Below are 25,855 nucleotides of genomic sequence, written 5' to 3'. Positions count from 1 at the left end.
TACCGCGGCTACGTTTTGATGGCATGGCGGTTTGAACGCCGGATCCTAAAGGAAAAGGGCATTCCGGAGGAAGTCATTCCTACGCTGATTCAAGCCAGGAAAGATGTAACTGCAAAACATTATCACCGCATATGGCGAAAATATGTTGCTTGGTGTGAGGCCAAAAAGGCCCCAACAGAGGAATTTCAACTAGGTCGATTTCTGCATTTCCTACAAGCAGGAGTGTCTATGGGCCTAAAATTAGGCTCCATTAAGGTACAGATCTCGGCTCTGTCGATTTTCTTCCAAAAAGAACTAGCTTCAGTACCTGAAGTTCAGACATTGTAAAAGGAGTGCTGCATATTCAGCCCCCGGTTGTGCCTCCAGTGGCACCTTGGGTTCTCAACGTGGTGTTGAGTTTCTTAAAATCACATTGGTGTGAGCCACTAAAAACCGTGGATCTAAAATATCTCACGCGGAAAGTGGTCATGTTATTGGCCTTTGCTTCGGCCAGGCGTGTATCAGAATTGGCGGCTTTGTCATATAAAAGTCCTTATCTGATTTTCCATATGGATAGGGCAGAATTGAGGACTCGTCCCCAGTTTCTCCCTAAGGTGTTATCAGCTTTTCACTTGAACCAACTATTGTAGTGCCTGCGGCTACTAGGGACTTGGAGGATTCCAAGTTACTGGACGTAGTCAGGCCCTTGAAAAATTATGTTTCCAGGACGCCTAGAGTCAGGAGAACTGACTCGCTGTTTATCCTGTATGCAACCAGCAAACTGGGTGCTCCTGCTTCTAAGCAGACTATTGCTCGCTGGATTTGTAGCACAATTCAGCTGGCGCATTCTGCGGCTGGACTACCGCAGCCAAAATCTGTAAAAGCCCATTCCACAAGGAAGGTGGGCTCATCTTGGGCAGCTGCCCGAGGGGTCTCGGCTTTCCAACTTTGCCGAGCTGCAACTTGGTCAGGGGCAAACACGTTTGCTAAATTCTACAAAATTGATACCCTGGCTGAGGAGGACCTGGAGTTCTCTCATTCGGTGCTGCAGAGTCATCCGCACTCTCCCGCTCGTTTGGGAGCTTTGGTATAATCCCCATGGTCCTTACGGAGTTCCCAGCATCCACTAGGACGTCAGAGAAAATAAGATTTTACTCACCGGTAAATCTATTTCTCGTAGTCCGTAGTGGATGCTGGGCGCCCATCCCAAGTGCGGATTGTCTGCAATACTTGTATATAGTTATTGCCTAACTAAAGGGTTATTGTTGAGCCATCTGTTGAGAGGCTCAGTTATATTCATACTGTTAACTGGGTATAGTATCACGAGTTATACGGTGTGATTGGTGTGGCTGGTATGAGTCTTACCCGGGATTCAAAATCCTTCCTTATTATGTCAGCTCGTCCGGGCACAGTGTCCTAACTGAGGCTTGGAGGAGGGTCATAGTGGGAGGAGCCAGTGCACACCAGGTGACCTAAAGCTTTCTTTAGTTGTGCCCAGTCTCCTGCGGAGCCGCTATTCCCATGGTCCTTACGGAGTTCCCAGCATCCACTACGGACTACGAGAAATAGATTTACCGGTGAGTAAAATCTTATTTTTTTCTGCATGCAAAAATATTAATGCATTGCAACCATAGGCGTTTCTATAATGTGTGCATTGTGTGCAGTGCACACGGGACCCTGACACCGAACATACTGCACACATAGAATATACTTACCCTCCGGAGTTCCGCGATGGAGGCCCTGCTGTGTGGGCACAGATCACTCAGAAAATGGCTGCCACAGCCATTTCCGAGTGATTTGCGCATGCGCACTGGAGGTGTCCCCGGCAACAAGGCACAGGCGCCATGTTCCCGGAGACCTGCGCAGTAGACTCTGACATTATGCCAGAGTCTACTGCTGCTGGAGAGTAGGGGGCCCGCGACGGAGGCTGCACGTGGGTCCCCTCCTCTCTTAAAATGCCCCTTATTGCAAGGTTTGTTCCATATGCAAAGGTATTTGCTTTACTTCAAACTCTATTCTATTCATGAATACGAGGGTGGTTCAATAAGTACAGTAACAAGACCTCTCACATGTGTAATGTTCTCTATTTCATTCTAATTTCCTCCCAGGCTAGAGCAGGTAAACCACTGCTTTCCCTCACAGTCATTAGACATCACCTCATATCAGTCATACTGTTAAGGTGCATACACACACGGAGAGATTTTGACTAGGAGAGATTTTGACTGAGCGATTTCGCTTGAACTGGCAGTAGGAGACTTTGACTAACTTTACCAGAGATTTTGACTAACTTTTCCAGCAATTTTGACTAACTTTTCCAGCGATTTTGACTAACTTTTCCAGCGATTTTGGCTAACTCATTTAAGAAAGGGGATGCTTTTTCTTTTCCAGCGACCTAGCCAAAATTGTCTTGCCTGCACAGTCTATTTTTAGCAGCGATAGCGACCTGGCGGGGACGCGCATCGCTATCGCTGGCTGTGTACACATGGAGAGATATGCACTAACTTTCTGAGCGATTTTGACTATATAGTCAAAATCGCTCAGTTATATCGCTCCGTGTGTACACACCTTAAGATTGCGGGGCTTGTGGAAACATGGTCAAACACAGTGTTCATTTTGTCAACAAAAATTTTGACTAAAAGTAGTCGGTGACAACAGATTTATTTCAGTATTAGAATGACTAAAAACTATACTAAAATGAAAATAGAAATCCACTCACGAAATCCTGACTGAAATACAGCTAAAAAAAAAAAAGAAAGAAAAAGCATTCCCAAGCGTTTTCTGGGAGGGTGTGTGATGAGAACACCAGCCCTGAACAGCCTGATTCTGTGGCACTGTAGGTGTAAGTCCTTGGCTACGCACACACTGGAAAAATCATTAGATGGTGAGTGAGTTGTGAATGGATTTGCAGATGTCCGCTGTCTGGCGAAGTTTTTGCACAGCACGGGGCGAGTTTTCACTCTCTATGGGCGGCGTCTATCTGATTGCAGACCTCTGCAAATCTGCAGAGGAGCGATCAGGTCTAAATTAGGCCCTAAGTCTGCAGGGAAATAAATCTAGTAATAGAATGAAGATGACAGGCGCTAACACCATGAGGCCGTAGGAAGGACTCTCCTACACATTCTCTAGTCAGAACTGGGAGATTGTGGCTGAGTGTGAGCATGAGAGTCAAAAATCTCACACTCCAGCTCCAATTCTCAGCACACTGGACTTCATACTAAAGGCCCGCACTACAGAATGGCCCCTTGGGTCTCGTGAGGATGCACCCTACCTTAGTATGTCAAATATGAGGGTGGGCGTGCAATAGGTGTACATGGCAGTGGAGGTAGGGAGATATCTCAACCAACATTAGAGAACCATTCACTTTTTTAGGAGGGAGGCCAGGAGGAGCAGAGATTTAGAGATTTGGGTGACACCGGTATCCTCATTGTACCCAACTTGGTCTCTAGATATCAGGTGCAGAGGGCATCAGGGAGCCCCAAAACATTAATGACTCTGGGCAACTATCAATTGATCAATTGTGTTATCAGGAGAGAGGAGATTAGAGATCAGAAAGGAGAAGTTAGGCATGTCCCCATGTTTGTCTGCCACTAGGCAGTTTTCACTTGGGCATGTTGGAGAGGTGCTCGAGCCCATTTATGGCCAGCACACCAGTCAGAAGGCCAACCTCAAAGTATACCAAAAGATAGGCACCCAAAAGCCTCACCGGTCTGCCACAGGCTAAGTATCCCTGTCAATGGGCTATTTGTGATTCAGCATTTGGGAATGGGAAGTCACCCAAACGATTAAAGAAACAACCCTACTACCGCAAGCATGAGCATGAGTGGCCCTGTTTCCCTGTTGCTTCATCTTCTGCCACATGGCTGTGTAACGTCTCACCCCAGTTGCATTCAATTGTAGGCACACACTCATGGGTGATCTACGAAGTGTGAACTACTGTCAACCATACCACCAGGCCCAAGTGAGCAGTCATGGGAAGAAAGGTGTACTCCAGGTTAGCCAAGCCACTGGTGAATCATGACTGGATGAAGAATACGATGAAACATGGGTTCAATTGAATCTCAACAAGCTTGAACCTTATTTTTCACATAAATAGTCTGCAAAAACATAATTTCGTCCTGATGGAAATGGTTCCCTCCCTGACAGTGGTGTCGTACCTCATACTATTATGGTATAATCATTTATGCCATTATAGGGGGTAATTCAGACCTGATCGCACGCTAGCAGTTTTTTGCAGTCCTGCGATCAGATAGTTGCCGCCTACAGGGGAGTGTATTTTAGCTGTGCAAGTGTGCATTTGCATGTGCAGCCGAGCGGTACAACTAAACTTTGTGTAGTTTCTGAGTTGCCCAGAACGTACTCAGCCGCTGCGATCACTGCCTGTCTGGGGCCGGAATTGATGTCAGACACCCGCCCTGCAAACGCTTGGACACGCCTGCGTTTTCCCAAACACTCCCTGAAAACGGTCAGTTGACATCTACAAATGCCTTCTTCCTGTCAATAACCTAGCGATCGGCTGTGTGGATGGATTCTTCGTAAAACCCATCGCTGGGCAACGATCCGCTTTGTACCCATACAATGCGCCTGCGCATTGCGGTGCACATGCATGCGCAGTTCTGACTTGATCGCAGTGCTGCAAAAAAAGCTAGCGTATGATCAGGTCTGAATGACCCCCATAGTCCCTAATGTATGCACAATATACTGTATGCTGGGTTTTATTATTTTAACGAAATTATTTATTTAAGTTTACCACATGCTTTCCAAATAGAGCTGCTGTGGATCTACTCCAGCAGGAAACTAGCTATTTAAACAATGCTCATGCCCAGTAAACAGTAACTTCACTGTTAAGCAAGGGGTTCTATTGTTCAGGAACAATGGCCCGCTAATTAGGTCTAGCCACAACAAACAGTTAAAGGGGATTATTTTGTCAGAACAATGCCTTACAGATGCCAATGTAACATGAAGTTTTAACAGACAAAACATATACTTTTTTTTATGTTTATAATGTGTGTAATTATATATGGTATTGCCAGGTGTAGTATGGTATGCCGGCGGTCGGGCTCCCGGCGACCAGCATACCGGCGCCCCGACCGCCGGCATACCGACAGTGTGGCGAGCGCAAATGAGCCCCTTGCGGGCTCGCTGCGCTCACCATGCTGCGGGCACGGTGGCACGCTACGCTACTTTATTCTCCCTCCAGGGGGGTCATGGACCCCCACGAGGGAGAATATGTGTCGGTATGCCGGCTGTAGGGATCCCGGCGCCGGTATACTGTGCGGGATCCTGACAGCCGGCATACTGAAGACCACCCGGTATTGCCATAACATTGCTACATGTTGAAATGCATACAGTAAATTCATCTTAACAGTAACCTATATACAGTATGTACACTGTAAGCTCCTTGGAGCAGGGCCCTCTTCCCTTCTGTTCTCACAGCCCTCTTCTCTTGCACTTCAATTACAGCTTTCAGTGATGGTCTATACCTGCATTTCCTCATGCTCGCAACTGTTTATCTTTTCCAATGGCTGCCCACCCCTCCGTAGTATGCAGATTACTTCTTTGCTTCCTGACACCTCAGCTGTATTGTGTACTGAGAACTGTGGTGCTAATTGTTATTTGTGCTCTGTTTTAGTTTTCTGTGATGTTTATTAGTATTATTTATAACCAGTTATTTATATAGCGCACACATATTCTGCAGCACTTTTCAGAGAATATTTGCCCATTCACATCAGTCCCTACCCCAGTGGAGCTTACAATCTATATTCCCTTTCACATGTACACACAGACACATTCACACTAGGGTTAATTTTGTTGGGAGCCAATTAACCTACCAGTATATTTTTGGTATTGTGGGAGGAAACCGGAGGAAACCCACGCAAGTACAGGGAGAATATACAAACTCCACACAGTTAGGGCCATGGTGGGAATCGAACCCATGACCTCAGTGCTGTGAGGCAGTAATGCTAACCACTACACCATCCGTACTGCCCATTTCTGTATACCCTGTATTGTTCCCCTTATTATTTATTTATTTATTTATTACCAGTTATTTATATAGCGCACACATATTCCGCAGCGCTTTACAGAGAATATTTGCTCATTCACATCAGTCCCTGCCCCAGTAGAGCTTACAATCTATACTCACTATCACATGTACACACATTCACGCTAGGGTTAATTTTGTTGGGAGCCAATTAACCTACCTATATATTTTTGGAGTGTGGGAGGAAACCGGAGTACCCGGAGGAAACCCACGCAAGTACGGGGAGAATATACAAACTCCACACAGATAGGGCCATGGTGGGAATGGAACCCATGACCTCAGTGCTGTGAGGCAGTAATGCTAACCATTACACCATCCGTACTGCCCCTGTATTGTTCTAATGTGTGTTGTATGTACGGCTCTACAAAACACTTGTGGTGCTTTATAAATAAATTGTAATAATAATTATATTCTATTTGGCACATTGCGGAAGCTACAGGTAATTATCAGGTGGGTCCTGATCACATGATCTGAAAAGGCTGCAATATCCTGTCCTTCCACATGGGGGTTTATTTACTAAAGGTCGATTTTCATCAATCTCAAATCGTTGAAAATTGATCTCAATCGATGTTGGGTTTCAGAGGCTGAAACACATATTTACAAAAAGATGATTTTTGACATTCATTTTTAAATGTTAGTAAATGTGTGGTTTAGCGCTGGAAGTAGAACATTAATTTATACAGATTTTTCCATGAATTTGAAATCCGTGAAAATAGACCTTTAGTAAATATATTCTAAGAAGTCACAAACAGGTTAAAACAGAATCTTAGGGGAAAAGCATGCCAGTGGTTAAATTGGGAGTTGACTAACCCATATCGGATCCAGCCCTGTAGTGAACACGAGTAAGAAGAACCACTACTTTTTTGTAGGGTCAGTGGTATGCAGTATTGACACCTTTAATTACTATAAACTACTGTAGTCCTAGAAACAGGAAGAATCCGTGAAATCATCTTAGAAATGAGTAAAATAATAATAATCTGAGCACTTGGTAGCGACCATAGAACTTGTGTCAACTTCCATAGGGAAAAATAAAAATCACTGGTAAGACCATATTGTTCTGGGCTGTAACCAGCTAGGCAGCATGGAGTAATAACATCAGGATGGTCTGGGCTGTGTGGATTTGTGATGGACATCCCTGTAACTGCCCCTTATGACAGTTGCCAGTCTGGGTGGGTCTAATTTATGGTAGGAACTGTATGAAAAAAGGCGTAAGGGGTTAATGCTTTATTGTGATTAATTAAGAAGAATCTTTTTATTTTTTTTTATAGAAAGTGAGGTAATTGAAGGGTTAATCTACACGGATGGTAATATTTGGTGACATTGGGGCTAATTAATTATGGGGATTATGCAGGTATTGATTATAAAGAATTGATAATATTGAATGGGGTTGTTATGAGGATAATGAGGTAGTTAATGAGTTAATGGTTTTGTGGAGGAGTTAATTATTGAGGATGGATGTCAAAGGTAATTAAATATACTGTCTGTATCATATGGTTTTCAAAATTACTTTATTGTTTGATGGTCACTGGATGCTCTCTGGATTATATGGTTGTCACTGATACTCTCTGTATTATATAGAGGTTACTGATGCTCTCTGTATTGTATGGCAGTCACTGATGGTCTCTGTATTATATGGCGGTCACTGATGCTCTATGCATTATGTTACTGATGCTCTATGCATTATATGGGAGTCACTGATGCTCTGCTAGCAGTCCTTAGAGTTCACTCCTGGATATACAGTAACACCTGCTATCAACAGGTACACTTGAATGTAGTAAAGTGTAACGATCCTTATTCAGTCATAACACAGCTAACACCTATTTGATTTTAAACACACAGCATTGGCTGCCACAATTGTTATTAAGTGAATGCCTAGGCTTGTTCGGCTCCCCTAAAGATACTGCTCTTCTATGACAAACCTAAAAATAGATATCTTACTGCAGATGGCCACTGCTCCATAAAGGCCCATACACACTGGGCGATTTTGAGCTCAAAGTAGCTCGCTTTTGGCATTTTGAGCTACTTTGAGCTCAAACTCGGCCAGTGTGTATGGGTGGGTGATGGGTGGTGAGCGCTGATGCGCACTCCCGCATCATTGCTGGCCCCCACCGTCCATCAGCTTGTTTTACAAGCCGAGCAAACCACTTCCCACAGTCTCCCACTGTGGACAGTGGTTCACCCCCGTGAACATCGCTTGGCCGGGGCATTGGCAGATTCAAAGGGGGGCAATCAGGGCAATCGTCCCCCGCAACACACAGCCGACACCTCGCCTACACCACTTATCTTGTGCAGCGCCAGAACCTGGTTGTCACAGTGATGACGGCTGGCCCTGTCCTCCTATGCACATGCGCGGCTGCAATGACAGAGCCTCTAGACTAGAGGCTCTGATATCGCAGTCACGCATAAGAGGACAGGGGCAGAGCCGGCCATAGGCATAGGCAAACTAGGCAATTGCCTAGGGCATCTGATATGCCTAGGGGCATCAGCAGCTTCTGCTGATTAAAATGATATGCGGCATGCCTATATTCTGTGTGTAGCATTTCATATGCAGATACAGCCACAGTCTCACACAGTATATTGGCATGCTGCATATCAGTTTAATCAGCAGAAGCTGCTTGTGCATCCTAGCCACATAGCAATGCAAATAAGATGCATTTTCATAAAAATTAAATAAAAAAATAAATAGGTGTGCCCGAAGTTAGCATTGAGGCAAGATTTATGAGGACACATCTGTATCCAAGCAGAGGCAGAGGTCACAGTGTTAGTGGCAGTGTGAGTGCTGTGTGCATGTGAGTGCGTTGGTTGTGCAGTAGTATTCAGAATATGTGTGAGGAGCATTATGTGTGTCATGTAAAAATGCATAAATAATGTGCAACATATGTGTAAAGGGCCACTGTGTGTGTCATTATGTGTATAAGGGTATTACTAATGTGCGGCATATGTGTAACAGGGTACTACTGTACGTGTGTCTTTATGTGTATAGGGGCACTAATAATGTGCAGCAAATGTGTAGGGGGCACTATGTGTCATTATGTGTATAAGGGCATTAATGTGCGGCATTGTGTAAGGGACAGTATCTGTAAAAGGGCATTAATAAAGGTTGTCATAATGTGTAAGGCGCATTATGTTTATAAGGACAGTAACAAGGTGTCTCATATGTGTAAGAGGCATTACTGTGTGGAATGTGTATAAATGCATTACTAATGTGTGGTATTATGTGTAAAAGGTGCTCAGGTGCTCTACTATGTGGTGTTGCATATAGAAAGGGCACTACTGTGTCATCTAATGTGAATGAAGAACAATAGGGTGTGGTGTAACGTGAATAAGGAGCAATTCAGTGTGATGTAATGTGAATAAGGGGCTCTACTATGAGGAGTAACGTTTATAAGGTAAAGTGATACTACTGTGGGATGTAATATGAATTATGGACACTATCGCATGATCAAATGTGAATAAAGTTGCAGTACTGTGTGGCGTAATTGGAATTGGGGTTATTGTATGGCCATGCCCCTTGCCAGCAAACACACCCCTTTTTGGGCTGTGCGCCAAATGTGCGAACTGTTCCTATTTAAAATATAGGGGGTACAAACACCAAAATAAGGACTGCTATGGGTGAGGGGTGATGGTGCTGGGAAAGAGGTGCAAGGTCAGAGGCGGAAACAGCAGTGGTGCTAGGGGGCACCAGCCAAAATCTTGCCTAGGGCATCATATTGGTTAGGGCCGGCTCTGGACAGGGGCAGCCATCATCGCTGTGACAGCCAGGTCCTGACACTGTGCAAGATAAGTAAGTTGCATGGGCGAGGTGTCTCGGATGCTGACATCTGAAAGCGCCGTTTTCAGCAGCGGAGTTTCCCCCCGATCGGTCTCCGTTCAGGAGTTTCCACTGCTGCTCCTGGCTCAGGTCTCCTGCCCGCTGCTGATACAGCAGGTTCACCACCGCCAGCCAGGTACACACGCTGCCCGGCACCATCCATAGCGTCAGCTGGCTGCCTGGTGCCCTGAGTTTCACACACTCTCCACTGTCGGTCTCTTTTCCCTCTCCTCATTCTTCAGAGGCTCTCTCACAGTCTGACTTCCTGCTTCCTCTCTCTCTCTCTCTTTATTCCCTACTATCTCTATGGACTCCCTTGCCCCCCCTCTCTCTCTTTCTCTCTCACCCATCTCCTATTCTCTCTCTCTCTCCTTACTTCCCTTTCCTCTCTCCCATTACCCCCTCTATCTCCCTCCCTTATCCCCTCTCTCTCACCCTTCTCCCTCTCTTCCATTTTTCCACCACCCACAACTTCTCTCTCTCTCTCTCTCTCTCTCCAGTTTCTGTCTCCCCTTCTCTCTCTCTCTCTTTCTCTCTCCAGCTTCTGTCTCTCTCCCCTTTTCTCTCTTTCTCTCCAGCTTTTGTCTCTCTCCCCTCCACCCCTCCTCTCTCATTACCAGCCACTCTCTGTCCCCTCAGCCTTTGTCATGTGAATATGATTAAGTACTGATAGAACTGTTGTTAAAAGTATTATCCATTTAACATTGGTTAGACAAGTGCATCAAACGTGCTACTTTTATCTACATTATTAAACACAAAACCTGAAAAACCTGAATGAGACACCATTCACAATTTGAAAGTAGCTTCCATGCTCTAGATAAGTCTTCAGATGTTTATTTTATTCATTCCTGAAATTATTTTACTGATTTCTACTTGTTTCTAAAATTAGTTATGAGCATTGAAAAATGACACCGAACGTAAATGTTGACATCCTTTTGAGTGCTGTAATATAAAAGCACTGCTTCTGGAGCTTTAGCTTGCAAAAAGTACTTTTGTTGGAACTGTGGTGCAGAGATATGTACTGTAGGCTTCAGGTGCTGAGATGGTTCAGAGATAAGCTAAATAAAAAACAGCCTTGAGCCGAAACTGACAAACTTGGATCATTGCCAGCATTATTTCAGACTCAAGGGACAGGGACGTTTACACCTGTCCTCATTCATGTGAAGTGGAGATACTACAGCATTTTCCTCATCCAGTCCAGTTAAATAATAAAGCACTGCTACAAATGAATTAGCATATGTATTAGATGTACCTAGATTGCAATTTGCAAGAGGTGTTTCATCTATCTCAGCACAGCAGGAAATACAGTAATTTTGTAAGTGGTACACTGTATGTCTGGTATATAAGAGTAGGCATGGAATGTACTTACCATTAGATATACTCATCGAACAAGGATTGACATCCATAGTCTGGGATGGTTTGCAGTTTGCAGCTGCTCTCCAGGAGTCCACAAACACTGTCACTGTCCCCTCTACAATTCCAGAGCTGGAGCGGAAGTCATCCCTAGTTTCACTGTTAAAGTTTCCGCACAGACCTGATTTAATGTATAACAATAGAGTTACTTTATGAGTCACAAACTGCATAGATTGATTTTCAAAAATATTTTAGCCAGCTATAGGGAGCTGCAACATGAATAAGCCCCAATATGAGTCATTTATTTGTATGTGTGTGTGCCTAACTTACGCAGATGATGTAATACGTATTCATTGAAATGTGTCATAAAATTACTACAGACAGTCCATTTTACACTGTCTACACCTTGAGACATATTATTGGTATTGGTTCTTTGTAGCTATTTTTGTTTTCAGTTAATGTAAACTTAGTGAGTCTGAGTAGTATGCAGTGTCGATTGGGCACACAGTTGGTCGCTGTTTTAAGTCTGCACATTCGTCCCAATTGCACAGCACGTTTGTCCCATTTGTTAGTGATCAGAGACACAGTAGAGAATCGAACACATGGTCTGTGAATTTACTGGGCGCTCCTGGGAGGTGACACGGGGGTGGCTAAGCTGACACGGGTATGTCTCTGTAAGTAGCTGTATTCAAAGATGCACAGCCACTCACACAGGAGGCCATACTCCAACAGAGAAACTGCACCCAGTGTCGGACTGGGGCATGAGATTAAGAGGGGGTTTGGTCAGCCCCCAGAGTGGGTGTTGCCAGCCATCATAGAGGGACTTGGCCAACCATTAAAGGAGACATGGAGAGAACAGGGCCTCTTTAAAAGGAGGGACTGAGGTCTGTCAAGACATGGAAGCATCTAGGGGTGGTGGTGTGGTTGGGTGGGCTAGGGGGGGCTCGCGCCCTGGGTGCCAGATTCATGAGGGTGCCGAGGAGCCTGCGATGAGTTGGAAGCGTAATGAGGAGGGGTGAGTGTGTGTGTGTGTGTGTGTGGGGGGGGAGTAGGCTTCAGACAGTAGGCCAGGGCTGGATTAAGAGGGGGCACAGGAGTGTGAGTACCCAAGGCCCCCCCCTTCACAGGGGTCCCCTGAACAGAGCTCCCTGACCCATCTTTAGCTGATACATGGTCCGGTGTTTGTGACTGGGTTCCTTGTCTGCACCAATGGATTAATCAACAGGGTGCAGACATTGAGGGACTGGGATAACCCGGCAAAATAAAGGTTTTTTCCCTACTGAGCTGAAGAACAGTATGTAAGGTAGCTTCCCCACCGCTCCCTTTTCCTTAAGGGAGCGGTGGAGGAAGCTACCTTACATACTGTTCTGCTGCAGAAAAATAGGCAGCAGATACACAGGGTGCTGCAGTGATACGGGGGGGGGGGGGGGGAAGGCTGCTGCAGAGACACTAATATTAATGTGTGAGTGTGTGTGTGTGTGTGTTTATATGCGTGTGTGTGTGTGGGTGGGTGTGCCAAATTACTGCCTTACCCCGGGTGACAAAAATCCTAGTTTCAGCCCTGGTCAAGATGACTCACTTTGATTAGCGGGAGGGTAAATCTTGGTGTAGTTTTCATAAAAAGAAACCAGGTTCGTCCATGATTCCTCCCCAGCAAGTTACTGACCCCTAGAAGAGGGGTTGGGAACCTCAGTCAGTAGAACCCACTGGGGGTATCTCCCATACACCTGTGGACCAGTCCGACTGCACCTACCCTAGGGCTGGTGCAAGTTTTGCTGGTGTGTCTGATGGTGTGTTCGATGGTGCAACTAAAGATGGACTGACACAGAAATACAATGTCACAGACGCTGCAAGTGGATGTCTCAGTGTTAAGAAAATCATCCACGGCATTAGCGAAAGATGCAGACGTGATTGCAGTAAAGGTTGCAGTCACAGCTGCGCTCTGCATCTGTGATACCCTGAAACTGCAGCCCAAATCAACTGTGGCACTACAGGTGTCAGCATGACTTTAATAAAAGTAAAATGTTTGCTGGAGTTGCATAGCACTGTGCCAGCAGCCTACGGCTTGCAGCACAGAAGGAGTTAACAGCACAGCTCATAGCTATACAGATTAGTCTGCAAAATGCAAAGAGCATGACTCACTCATTTGCAGACTCAGAGCGGGAAACTGAGAGCGGGAAACACAGAGCGGGAAATCCCAGATAGAATGTGTACCTGGGAATGCAGGGTTATAAAAAGGTTGTCCTGCAGCAGCCTAGGAGAGGACAGTCAGTGAGGAGAGTGAGCAGACAGTGAGGTGAATTTAGCCAGAAAGATGTAGCCCCAGTGAGGGCTCCCCACATGTTTAGGTGGGGAGTGATGCCAGCCACAACAAAGCACTTGATGACAGAGGGAGACATCGCAGCGTAAGAGCAGCAGTATGCAGAATCCAGTGAAAGGGTGATGCCAGGAGAAAAGTGTGCTAATGGTGTGAGTCTCAAGAGGTATCTGGGTGAAGTGGTCGTAAGCCACGCGGCGTGAGTAAGCGCCCCCAAGGAAAAGAATCCTCGCTAAGTAAGAGAGAGAGAGACGGTCACCTGATGTGTAGCACTACTGGTCACAGAATGCCCTAGTACGTAATGCTGTTTGCCATGTATATGCCGCTGCGACTAAGCGATGCGCTGGAGGAGGTGCCCTGATGTGTGATCCACTGTAACTTATGCTTTGTGCTGGAGGAGTGTTCACAAGTTATCCCTGCAATCTCCCGGTTTGATGTTTAAATAAACTTTATGCTGTTTATCTGAGATGGCCTGGCGCCCAATTCTTTATGCGCTGCACCGACACCTGTAGTCCACACCCACAATGTACTTGTAGTTAAAGACCTGATTCTTCAGGGGACCCTCTGGTAACTGTGCCTGAACCCATGACAAGCCGGGGCAAGGTAAGGGTGATGTACTATACACAGTGACTGCAGATCTTGCATACCTAATACTAGTGGGCTATCACATTTGGCGTCACGAACAGGATACGAGCAACCATGGTTACCAACGTGGGGCTCTAAGGGCAATATTTGTGGAGGTGGAACTCATGTAACAGGACATCGGGACTATGCAGTGCACCCAGTCGGAGCAACACCCTTGGGGGCACTGTGTTTGGCCATTTCTGAGTGTCCGAAAGAGCCAAGGATCGCAAGGGGAATGTAGTCCCCTATATCTATTTTCCTAAAGTTGGAGAAACTTGTTTAATGGGAGGGGCCCACGAGAGCCACCTGTCTCTTTTGACCCAGACGTGGGGGGAGACAAGGGCAGGCGAGGGCAGGTTCTCTGTGTTTGGCGCAATTGCCATAAGATGTCTGTAACATTTTACTATCACATGTGACTCTGGACTGTAACTCGTTTGAAAACCGCAACAGAATATGTGATTTGTATGTAATGTGATGTTTGACATGCCATGTTTTCCTGAATATGTGATTGTTGTTTTTTTTTGTCACATGTACTGTCATTATATGTTATGTTGAAAACTGCTGTTGCGTGAGGACACGCAAGATTTCAGCAGGGGTGCATGTGATACCCTGAAACTGCAGCCCAAATCAACTGTGGCACTACAGGTGTCAGCATGACTTTAATAAAAGTAAAATGTTTGCTGGAGTTGCATAGCACTGTGCCAGCAGCCTACGGCTTGCAGCACAGAAGGAGTTAACAGCACAGCTCATAGCTATACAGATTAGTCTGCAAAATGCAAAGAGCATGACTCACTCATTTGCAGACTCAGAGCGGGAAACTGAGAGTGGGAAACACAGAGCGGGAAATCCCAGATAGAATGTGTACCTGGGAATGCAGGGTTATAAAAAGGTTGTCCTGCAGCAGCCTAGGAGAGGACAGTCAGTGAGGAGAGTGAGCAGACAGTGAGGTGAATTTAGCCAGAAAGATGTAGCCCCAGTGAGGGCTCCCCACATGTTTAGGTGGGGAGTGATGCCAGCCACAACAAAGCACTTGATGACAGAGGGAGACATCGCAGCGTAAGAGCAGCAGTATGCAGAATCCAGTGAAAGGGTGATGCCAGGAGAAAAGTGTGCTAATGGTGTGAGTCTCAAGAGGTATCTGGGTGAAGTGGTCGTAAGCCACGCGGCGTGAGTAAGCGCCCCCAAGGAAAAGAATCCTCGCTAAGTAAGAGAGAGAGAGAGACGGTCACCTGATGTGTAGCACTACTGGTCACAGAATGCCCTGGTACGTAATGCTGTTTGCCATGTATATGCCGCTGCGACTAAGCGATGCGCTGGAGGAGGTGCCCTGATGTGTGATCCACTGTAACTTATGCTTTGTGCTGGAGGAGTGTTCACAAGTTATCCCTGCAATCTCCCGGTTTGATGTTTAAATAAACTTTATGCTGTTTATCTGAGATGGCCTGGCGCCCAATTCTTTATGCGCTGCACCGACACCTGTAGTCCACACCCACAATGTACTTGTAGTTAAAGACCTGATTCTTCAGGGGACCCTCTGGTAACTGTGCCTGAACCCATGACAAGCCGGGGCAAGGTAAGGGTGATGTACTATACACAGTGACTGCAGATCTTGCATACCTAATACTAGTGGGCTATCACACATCTGACTCAGAATAATCCCCAGTGTGAGAAAATAGACTTCTTGAGGGACAGCAGACAAAAAGCATCGCAGCTCCCTTTTTGGAAATACAGCTGATACATACTGGAACGCATCCTCTGTGGATCGTTGTGAAATCTCCGCTACCTTGGAATTTTTACTTGTGATGTACTGTACTTCGGGAATTTCAATTAAGCTGAGTGATCTTTTACTTCATGTACATGCTACAAGCATTTTATAGTGTTATGTGTTAAAGGAATTAAAACTTGTTTAGCAATGTCACACTGCTGAGATTTCTGTACAATTTCTCCTGAGGTACTGTACATGAAATCAGCTATAAGGATTGTTCTAGGCTTGTGTGGGAGTACATTCTGTGGTACAGTACCCTCAGGGAATATACATAATTATCTCACAGGCTTTTTCGCCTACTCTGCTGTACATAGATAATATTTATTTGAATAATGATTCCACCTGTGTATACCTACCACTCTAGTACGTTCTTTCTATTTATTTCTTTATTTCATTGGAGGGATTCTTGTTTTAAAAAAAAACTCCATCCAGAGACACAAAGCTGTTATTTAGTTTTGTATCTTCCGACCCAGTGTTGGACTGGGGCATTGGCGTTTTTATCATAGATGCAGTGTCGTTGTATTACTTACCTTTCCGGAGTCCCATGACGGGCGCTGCAGCCCCACCAAAAATGGCCATCGCCCATGTACAGTACGAAATTTGTCTCCGGATCATGGCAGGCACCATGTTTCCGGAGACCTGTGCATGCGCAGTAGACACTGGCACTGTGCTGGAGCCTACGGCACCATGGAGAAGAGGGGGCCCACCCGGAGTCAGCTCACGGGCCCCCTTCTCTCTTAAAATGCCCCTGCACTGGGGTATGAAGGGACTCCAGGGGAATGCAGTGATAGGGGCCCACACTTAGGGGTGTGGCCAGCCTTCAGGGGGGGGGGGGAGTGGCCAGCCTCCACAGAGGCTTGGGGAACCATTAGAGAGTGCATGGCCTTTTAATAAATATATATAGCAAATACTGCTAGTGCGTACATAGTAATGAACCAAAACAGAATTGCCCTGTAGATAATACACAACAGTTCTGTGCAGTATAATTTAACATACAGTATGTATAATTCATGTGCACAGTCTCGACCTGATCCCTAGAGGAGTGAGTGGGCACTCGAGCAGTGGAGCCCACTGGGGGTTTCCCCCGTGCCCCTGAGGGCCAGCCTTTCCCGAATCTCTGCTGTCCTGCCTATGGTTCATCTACCAACAATTCTCCACCTTCCATGGGTTTGTGTCAGTGTTGTGGACAGTATAGAAATATACAATACCAGTTTTCCAATAACTCCTATACTCGATCATCCTACCTTTGGTGTTTCCAAAATAACTTCTGTCCATTTTAATGTAGACAGTGAAAACAGGAATTCTCTGTACCATAATCTCCAGACCAAATGCTGTATAGAGGGTGGTATGTGTGGAGGACTGTCTTGTCACAATAAGGTCATCTGGAAAGACACAAAAAAGGCATAATACAAATGTACAGTACCTTTTGCCTTATTTGCTAAGTAAAGCAAAGTTTCAGCTATATTTTCTTACACTTTGGTTGACGCAGGAGACTGATACAAAATTGGCATCACAGCTGTTAATAAGTAACAAGCTAGGTACTAAGCCCAATGTCATATCACAACAATAATTTATACCTTCCTTATTACCAAAACATATAGATAAAATGAACTCTATGAGGAAGGGACTCACATGCCCAGTGTCAGCAGCTTCTCCTACCGAGTCTGCTATGTGTGTGGATGTGAGCACTCAATCAGCACACTGAATAGAGAGACCAGAGAGTGGCTGCTACCAAGAAGAGACGGGCGTTTTAATTTGAGGATGGAGAATGTACTTAGAAATCTCAGTTCTGTATTTTACTGGTTATATTATGTATCTATATTTATTATGGGAATGTTTAACCTTATCCTGACCACTTATGTTATTTTATGAGATAAATATGTTTGACACAGAAAGTTTTTTTTTTTTTTAGGCTTTCCCCCCTACTATAGACCATCTATAGTGTTATCTATTAATAATGTATTACATACACCATCCAGTGTATAAGGAAACCAATGTATATGTATACGTCCTGGGGGCTGGTGCTAGATTGTTCTTCTGCTACTCAAGACCTTTTGGGGTGAGATTCAATTGTTTCCTCCCCCTCACACGCCTGCTGGCAGCTATTCAATTGTTTCTGCTGACGGGTGCGATAACCTCATTTCAGCTTGCTACCCCCGGGGGCTCTGCTCTGCAGAACAGGATGCTTGGACTGTGGAATGGTGCCCACATCCGTGAAAAACTAATATTCATCTCAGGCATACTGTCATACTGTCTAATGGCTTACTGTTATCGTTGGCCTGTATATGTCTGATGTATTACATACACTGCACTTTGTATAGACTATAGCTTGTCATGTGCCAACTATGCTCTCTCCTTGGGCTGACAACACTGTCTCTAAAATCTAGGATTTGGAAACCACCCTCTGGAAATCCTGCTTTTGCCAATGATACTTGCAGACTTTTCACCTGTGCAGACAGGGAGATACCAGTGGAGAAGTCCTAGGTGGGTGGTGCAGGGCCCTGATATTGTGAGCTGTGCCATTGATGCCCTTACCCCATCTGCCTTGGCTCACATCATTGCGCAAGAAATCACATCACTAAGCCCCCACAAAGAAGTTGGCAGATCTGAAAGTCTGTCTATTCTCTAGGGAGTCCATGTGAGCTCCACAAATATATGAGTCTACTGTACATTTCAACAGAGTAGACACGTATGATCAGAACACATCTGTGTTTGAATAGAGTCCATGGAAACCAAATTTGCATTTCTGTCAACATAAAGGCCCATGCACACTAGAAGATTTTTTCCATCAATTTGAGCCATGACGGTTTTGAACGATCTATCGTTCAACGTTCAGATCGTTTGTAAAATCGCTCAGTGTGTACACTCAATATCATTTGTCAGGGAGTTAAAAGAAAATCGCTCATCTTCCACATTGTTCATCTTTCACATATTTCAAGTCTTCTAGTGTGTATGGGCCTTAAGCACTTTTCTGATTGGCAACATGCAGGAGTTGAGGATCACACAGACCCTCTAATCTCCAGCAGCAATATCACTAATAATATGCTTCCGTGCTAACAGCAAACAGAGAATTAAAGTAACTTGAAAACATTTAATAGGATTAGCATTTATTAATGAATGAAAGGGATGTGAGTGTGCACTCACCCATAACATAAGGCAGTTGTTTAAGTTGACCATCCACTGTGATATGTTCTTCCTTGGACAGTATTATTACACCCTAAATAAATGATAAAAATATGATTGGTCATCTGATTGGGCATGTAATATATACAGTATATACTTTATACTTCCCAATAGTTACACAAATAAAAGCCCCAGCCTTATTATGCAGAAGCTTAGCTTTACTCTGCCCAAACATAGTAGATCATGGAGCCCAACCTGTGTCACTGTAAGCCCCACCCATTTTAGGGATTGTTTATCAGGATTATCCCACTACAATTCAGGACAGCTGAGGGCAAGTAGTTATTGTTCACCGAGGACCTAACTCATATTTGTACCCAAACCTGATGTTTGCATATAATTATGATGGTTGTGGGTCTGTGCAGACGCAAGGCTCTTTCTGCGCATGTGCAGACCAGGTCTTGCGATATCGCTTGCAGCCCCCTGTCAGCCACACCATGATTTACATGCTGCAATGTTTGGGAAGTGGAATGGGGTAGGCAAACGGCACAGTTCTTCAAAACATGGGTGTGTTTCCCCCATTTTGAAGGTGTGATGGGTCCAGGGTCTGCATCATTGGTAGCAGTCTTACTGGATCCAGGTGTCTGAATCCAACAGCCAGTTGGGTAAGCTTCTGTATCTAAAACCATCACGAATCATGACCAGATCTCGCAAATTCAAACAGGAGGCGTGTATCTCCTACAGATGCCTATTGCTGTATTTGAATTTGAAATACACAAAACTGCAAAGACGCTTCCTTGTGACTGAGAAATTCCATACAATCGAGAATAGGCCCAGAATTAAGGACCCAAGAAAAATACATGTGCAACCCCCTATCACCCCATCTCCGTGTGCTCTTTAATATACTGTAATTGCCAATGTTGCTGTTTTTTTTATTTCATCAATATCACTTCTGCTTAATTTAAACTTCTGACATTTTAATTGAATTAAAGATTTAATATGTTGGTTTTATATTGTAATTGTGACTTTTATTGTGTTGTGAATGGTGTGTGTGTTTGTTTCTTGCTCTTTTTATTTGCATATGTTACTGAAAATTTACCAGGGTTCGAGACCCGGAAATTTTAACCCTTTAAAACAAACGAAATACCCGGGTTGATCCGCAAATTACTGGGCAGAAATTCTTGACCTGGTAATTTGCTTCTCTATGTGAAAGGGGGGGTCAGGCAGAGACCGGCAAAATGACCCGACACTGAAGTGGCGGAGGGATGTAGTTATGTACGACACCCATAGTGTGGAAATAAAACCCGTGGCGACCGTAGGTCACCACTAAGCCCGCAAGGGGCTTGTTGCGTTGACACCCCCTGCCGCCATTCCACTGTCGGGATGCTGGTGTCGGTATGCTGACCGCCGGTCTCGCAATACACACCCAATGGCGGGTATCTGCTGGGAATTCTGTCTGAAAAGGTTATAAGACTGCTTATATAATCATACTTTAAAAAAGTATTTAGACATCTCCTTGCCAACCCCTTTCACTTTTACAGCAGCTTACATATTTTCTAATTACTGTTCATATTGTGTAAGGTTGCTGGCTATTAACCTGCTGATATTGTACTATATAATCATTTTGCAGGAGCTCAGTTTCAAACCTGTAACAGATTCAGACACTTACAGTTGAAGATGTGTAGACGACACTTGTGAAACAGGTTTCTGTCGAACTCACACCGCACTTCTTAAATGATCCCATGACACTTGCACTATCGGGAAATTCATGGCTCTGTGTAATGCAACAAACTGTTATGTCATTCAATGATAAAGTGCAGAGTGTTATATAAATCATGATGAAGTACAAAGTGACTCTTCATAAAAAACAAAACAGATTAATCATAAAAATATCCTATAAGCTGATGTCAATGGGCACAAGTGGTAGTTATGGCATTTTCAGTGCTTGCTATCTGTTGTTGTCCTCCACCACCAGTCGGCAGATGACTTGTATGTTGCCGTCCTTTTTGCTGCAGTGACATCTTATAGATTCTACAAGAACTAGTTTTTTTTTTTTATTGGAAAGTTTAATGAAAGTTTACCAGCTAAATGGTTATTTTGTCCATGAGGCCGGTTCAGGTAACAATACAATATATAATACAATAACAATACAATATATATATTTATTTATCATATTCCGGGCACACACCATGTTGGACAGGCCAAGGCCCTACGCGTTTCGTATAACCGCTTCGTCAGAGGGCTAATCTAATGACGTAACGTGGTGTGTGCCCGGAATATTGTCCTTCATGCTGGTGGTGAGCAGTGTCCAGATCGATCCTATGGTGGATATGGTGTATGGTCCTGACTCCCTTGCCAAGTGAAGTGTTCCAGTATTGCCGTGGCTTTCTGTTTTACATTTTGTGGTACCCAGCCACATTGGTGAGATACTTGGTACGATGCTGCAATTTGTATTGTGGTGTTTTACAAGAACTGGTTTTAAGTGAATAAAATTGATTTGCACTATGGGGCCCTCTTTTCATCCATTTTTTCTAGATAAATTTGTCTCCTGGGGTCCGGAGATTATATAAAGAGGAGACACAGTTCAGCAGGAGGATCTTGTGCTGGATGCAGTTCTTTTGGACATCGAATCTGCATAATTATTTTCTTGGGTAGGGCGATTCATACTATATGGACTGAAAGCACACCTGTACATCTTTGCACAGTGGTAAAGTACCAACCAACCAACCAGCTCCTAACTGCCATGTTACAGGCTGTGTTTGAAAAATGACAGGAGCTGATTGGTTGGTACTTTATCACTGTGCAATTTATCACTCTACAAGGCTTGATAAATCTAGGTCTAAATCTGTTTGTTGGCTAAATTGATGGATTGATAACCCCACAATCTGGGGCTGTCTTCAAACTGTTTTTCTGTCATACTCATAATGTATTCCAGGTAATTCAGCTGCGTATTACACAGTATTGCACAGTTTGTGACCAGCATTACCCCAGGATGTTACTGACGCTCTGCAGTTCCCATAAGCTATTGCATGTGTTATCATTTCTCTAAACTGTTACAACTTCCAACATAGTGAGGTTTCAAAAAAGAGATACATGTTAATTTTTTTATTTTGTTTTTAAGTTAAAAACATATTTGTGCTACGATTAATTATGATATTGATAATGCTATTGAAAATATTATTATTTATAATCCTAGGACAAAGTCCCTGGTGCAATGATAGAGTCACCGCTTGCCACGGGCGTTTCAACAGAGGAGGGGGCCCGTGTGCACCACCAGGTGGGCCCCCTCCTCTGTGCGGCGCTGTAGACTCCGACATTGTGCCGGAGTCTACTGCGCATGCGCATGTCTCCGGAAACATGGCGCCCACCATGATCCGGAGACCAATGTGGCTGCCGAGCATGCGCGGTGGCTATTTTGGCAGCGATTTCCACCATGATCGCAGTGCCCGACGTTGGGCTCCGGAAAGGTGTAAAGTATTAAAATGGGTGCAATGTGTGCAGTGTGGGCCCCCCCTAGATTCAGGGGCCTGTGTGCACTGCACACATTGCACCTATTATAGAAACGCCAATGCCGCTTGCTGCACGGACGAAATCTCAAAGAAGTCCAAATTCATACAGGCTTAATCCTTTTTACGACAAGCTACAGTAACATACTGTTCAGTCAGTGGGAGATCTATTAAACCCCCCCAAAGAAAACAAGTGGAGGTTTTTCCCAAAGCAACCAATCAAACTCCAGCTATATTTTTGACGACTATCACCTCCATACATCCTCTCTTGAAGATTTGATAACTCTCCTCCTGATTTAATGCCTTCACTACTACATAGTTCATCACTGACTGACTTACCGTGACCAGAGCATACATGCAGGTGCCATGAAAGCGAAACGTGTTAGAGTCAAAGGTGGTGATAAAGGAGCCTCCTTCTACAGAACATCTCCCAGGGCATGGAGTCGTTTTGCAGCTCCACTGGCCCACTTGGCACTGACTATAGAAAAGAAGAACATAATAATTTGGATATACAGTAATGGACAAGTTCTGAATTAAATCTTTCAGCAAGTCTGACAGATCTGATAGTCTGTGCTCAGATCTGACAGTGGATATTGGGGCAGATGTATTAACCTGGAGAAGGCATAAGGAAATGATAAACCAGTGATATGTGCAAGGTGATAAAGGCACCAGCCAATCAGATCCTAACTGTTAATTTACATATTGGAGCTGGTTGGCTGGTGCCTTTATCACCTTGCACATATCACTGGTTTATCACTTCCTTATGCCTTTTCCAGGTTAATACATCTGCCCCCTTATTCAGTAACGATTGTAAAATTTAAATTTGCGATTTGCAATCCGGCTGATTATCAAACGACTGCGCATGTGCAGCGTTCGCATTGCGCAAGGGTGAGCAAAAATAGCGTCAGAGATTGCATATAGATCGTGATTGCAATGCAGCCGCTGTTTGACTGACAGGTAGCCGGCATTTCTGCGTGGAAATCTGCCGTATTCTGGGTAGGTCTGAAAAAACGCAGACGTGCCCAGGTGTTTTTAAAGATGGTCTCTGACATCAGCGATGACCACTTCCAGCCTCTTGTGATTCAAAAATTGTGGACCACTTTGTCTGGCGCAGATAGCTTTTTAGCAGAAATTGGAATCCTTGCTGAATAAGGTCCTTACTCGCCATCAGACAGATAGCCCAATTATCTTACAGTGTATGTTAATGTCAGATAATTGGTCTGTCTGTATGATGATAAATTTGATATGACAGTGTATGAACAGCATTAGGTGAAACAACAAGATAAAGTAGCAACTTGCACCTTGACATAACCATGTGGCACTGGCACTCCAGGTGGGGCAGATTTATAATGTGCAGATTTATAATATGGAACAGTGTGTCCTAACTTTGCCCGAAGCATGGCGAGCTAAGCGAGCCATGCAAGGGAACACGGTGCACTAATTGGGGTTCCTGGTCATTCTACGAAGAAAACGACACCAAAAAAACATAAAAAACTAATGTCGACCTTTTGACCTATCGACCTAAAGACCCTGCCGACATAGAGACCCTGTTGACCTAGAGACCCTGTCAGCCTAGTTACTGTCGACCAATGGTGGTCGACCTAAACACTGTCGACCTAGTTACTATCTACCTTCCATACCACACCCTTTAGGAAGTCTGTGTCCGATGATGCAGACCCATGTCCCATTATCCCTTTAAAATGGGGCTACACCCAGGGCTGTTTCTAGCCAATTTGGCTCCCAGTGCGAGATTTAAAAATGCGCCCCCCCATGACATAAAAAAATGTGCCCCCCCCACACACCTAGATTTAAAAAAAAAAACTTGCGCGTGCACCCGGCAAGGGGGCGTGGCCTCATCTAAATGGGTGTGGCCTCATTTAAATGGGCATGGCCTCGTCTGAAAAGACTACCTCACAATCCAGTTTTTGACCCTGCTCCAACAGACCACGACCACCACAGGAAAAAAAAATTCTACCATATTAAGCCCCACACAGTAATGCCCCCTGCACCATATTATGCCACACACCGCAATGCCCTTGATACATTAAATCCCCACACTACGGCATGCAAGAGTCCCCATTTCACACATTACGGCAGGTGTCCCCATTTTACACATTGAGAGAAAGAAAGAGAGAGAGAGAATACTTGCTGAGGCGATTACCGCTCTTCGGCCCGCCTCACCAGTCGCTCCTCGCGCCGGCCTTTCCCTCTTCCTAACTTGGATCCCGCTCTGTACTCCGCTCGGGGGGGGGGGGGGAGTTTTGCAGAGTGACGGGGTTGCGTCGTGACGTAACGACGCAAACGCGTCATTCCGTGAAACTCCGCCCCCCGAGCAGGTTACTCGGGGAGAAATAGGAGGGGGAAGCAGGGAGCCACAGTTAGTGCCGCGGCGGGCGCCCAGTGCAGTTGCACTGCTCGCCTGCCCCAAGAAACGGCCCTGGCTACACCCCAACTATGAATTATGCCCTCAGTCCCAATATCTCCCTAGATATATAAAAGTAGAAAAAATTTATAATTGTGTGAGGAAAATAGAAATCAAATGCAATACTTAAGATTTATGGATGACCGTGTGACCAGCTGTGTGGCTGATCATCATCAAGCTGCAATGATGATGGGACTATTTTTATGTGGAAGCCTTGCGCTGTAGTCTCATCCACCCCATTGTTAGTCTGGCCCTGGCTATCGCTTTCCTTGCTCAAGAGTTAATTGAGTAAAGGTGAGAACCTCACTGATCCAATAGCTCTTGACACACAATAAAAGCATTGCGTGCCAATACTATACAAGTGGTGTGGTGCAGGTGTCTATGGGAATTTACGTTCTGGCTTCTGGGAACACTGTCTTATAATGAATTGGAGAGATTAGTATATGTTCCACTACCCGTCACAATATATTCTGATGTGACATAGATAAGGAAGCTGTGATACAGTATAACACCATATTGTGAAATAAAAGCTGCCACAGTAACTGAAAGCAGACAAATGAAATGATATTGAAATTAGTATTACTCAAGGATTATTTGCCATCTTTCGGTGTGGTCTGTCATGTAATGAGTCTTTATTACAGGTCATTTGTTAGCAGGAACTAAACTGTATGGGAAAGTCCACTATTTGCTAGCTCGCTCTATAAATAAATAGTCAAACACTAACGTGAAATCTATGTCGTGTAATTCAAAATGAATTATACCGGTGTTAAAATAACTTTCCACCATTGTGAGATGTATCACGTGGGCCAGTGCTGTGTTGAACACATTTCCAGTCAAAGCTAATTAATTTGTTTGTCAGCTGTAGCAAAAACTGCTGGTAACAGGGGTTGGTGTTCATTGTTTAAAGTCATTAATTAG

The 25,855-nt window shown here is 44.7% G+C and overlaps 1 protein-coding gene across 1 annotated transcript in view; it reads right to left on the bottom strand.

The window, feature by feature from the left end:
* The window catches only part of MUC6 (mucin 6, oligomeric mucus/gel-forming), a 91,479-nt gene that overhangs the window by 26,980 nt on the left and 38,644 nt on the right, over positions 1-25,855 (bottom strand). The window contains exons 13-17 of the mRNA XM_063944191.1: positions 22,855-22,993; positions 20,679-20,783; positions 19,034-19,106; positions 17,134-17,271; positions 11,200-11,364 (exon numbers count right to left, since the gene is read on the bottom strand). Of these exons, the coding sequence (XP_063800261.1) occupies positions 11,200-11,364; positions 17,134-17,271; positions 19,034-19,106; positions 20,679-20,783; positions 22,855-22,993 (620 nt within the window). The remainder of the gene's footprint in view (positions 1-11,199; positions 11,365-17,133; positions 17,272-19,033; positions 19,107-20,678; positions 20,784-22,854; positions 22,994-25,855) is intronic.

The sequence above is a fragment of the Pseudophryne corroboree genome, chromosome 11, assembly GCF_028390025.1.
Source record: "Pseudophryne corroboree isolate aPseCor3 chromosome 11, aPseCor3.hap2, whole genome shotgun sequence".
Lineage (NCBI taxonomy): Eukaryota > Metazoa > Chordata > Amphibia > Anura > Myobatrachidae > Pseudophryne > Pseudophryne corroboree.
This window is presented reverse-complemented; position numbering and strand designations above follow the sequence as displayed.